Source organism: Echinops telfairi, unplaced genomic scaffold (genome assembly GCF_000313985.2).
Source record: "Echinops telfairi isolate 266 unplaced genomic scaffold, ASM31398v2 ScPeMD7_2565;HRSCAF=3150, whole genome shotgun sequence".
Classification (NCBI taxonomy): Eukaryota; Metazoa; Chordata; class Mammalia; order Afrosoricida; family Tenrecidae; genus Echinops; species Echinops telfairi.
The window spans coordinates 13,131,880-13,133,090 of NW_022106463.1; the positions used below are offsets into that span (position 1 = coordinate 13,131,880).

Consider the following 1,211-nt stretch of genomic DNA (forward strand, 5'->3'; position numbering starts at 1 on the left):
AATACTTGGCTATTTCAGACACCAACAGATTATGATAAAAAGGTTGAGGAGGAGAGTTGGGAGATAAGATTTGAGGTAAGTTTCAACTCACATATTTTGGAGACTTGGTGCAAAAGAGCTGGTAAAAGTTGAGAACAAGTTTTTATTAACTATTGTTATATGTGTGGTTTTGTCCTTTTTTTAAAACAACCACTTTACCGAGATATAATTTGAATACTACAAAATTCACTTTTCACGTGTGAAATTCAGTGTTTTTCACAAAATTGATCAATCACCATTCTTATCTAACCCCAGAACATTGTCCTCATCCCCAAAAGAACCACATACCCATTAACTCCCCAATTATCTCCTCTTCCAGATCTTGGCAACTACTAATTTCTCTTCATCAATTTTTCCTTGACTGTTTGTATTCTTTCACTTAACATCGTTTTCAATGTTTGTTTATATTATAGTATATGTCAGTTCTTAGTTACTGTGTATTGCTCTATAGTTGGCCCATTGTAGGAATATGCCACATTTTGTTTATCCAATCATCAATTGGGTTCTTTTCATTATTTCTACTATTTAATGAAAATGCAACTGTGAACATTCATGTGCAAATGTTTACATGACAGAGAATCATATATTGTAATATTCCTCCCTTGGCATTTCTTTGTATGTTTGCATTTCTCTTGCGTTTATAACTGAGAGTCATCACCATAGTTAACATTCTGAGGAAACTGCCAGGCTATACCAGGGTTCCAGTTTCTCCACATCCTTTCGAAAATGTATTTTCTCTTTTTTAATCCTACCCATCCACAGGTAGCAGTATCTCACTGTGGTTGTGATTTTCCAATTATTATTCATAGTGAATGTCTTTTCATGTGCTGTTGACCACATTTGGAGGAGTGCCCATTCAATGCCTTTGCCTGTTTTAATTGCCTTATATAGGTTCCTATTGTTGAATGATGTATTTGTTGTGTTTCTGTATTCCGAATACAAATCCCTTCCCAGATAATGATTTGCAAACATTTTCTTCCATTGCTTGGGTCTCTCCACTTTCTTTATAGTGTCTTTTGAAACATAAATGTTTTACTTTTGAGGAAGCACAATTTCTGTTTTTTGTTTTATCATGTGTGCTTTTCATATAGGAAATAAGTGTTAATAAGTGAAAGCTGTAAGTAGTATTTCTCCTGTGATTGTACAAATAACACATGATGCCTAAAGTGCTA

General features: G+C 33.9%; 1 protein-coding gene across 1 annotated transcript in view; it reads left to right on the top strand.

Moving 5' to 3' along the window:
- The window catches only part of RNF17 (ring finger protein 17), a 119,111-nt gene that overhangs the window by 100,316 nt on the left and 17,584 nt on the right, over nucleotides 1-1,211 (top strand). Inside the window, exon 28 of the mRNA XM_045294007.1 lies at nucleotides 19-75. Coding sequence (XP_045149942.1) covers nucleotides 19-75 — 57 coding nt within the window. The remainder of the gene's footprint in view (nucleotides 1-18; nucleotides 76-1,211) is intronic.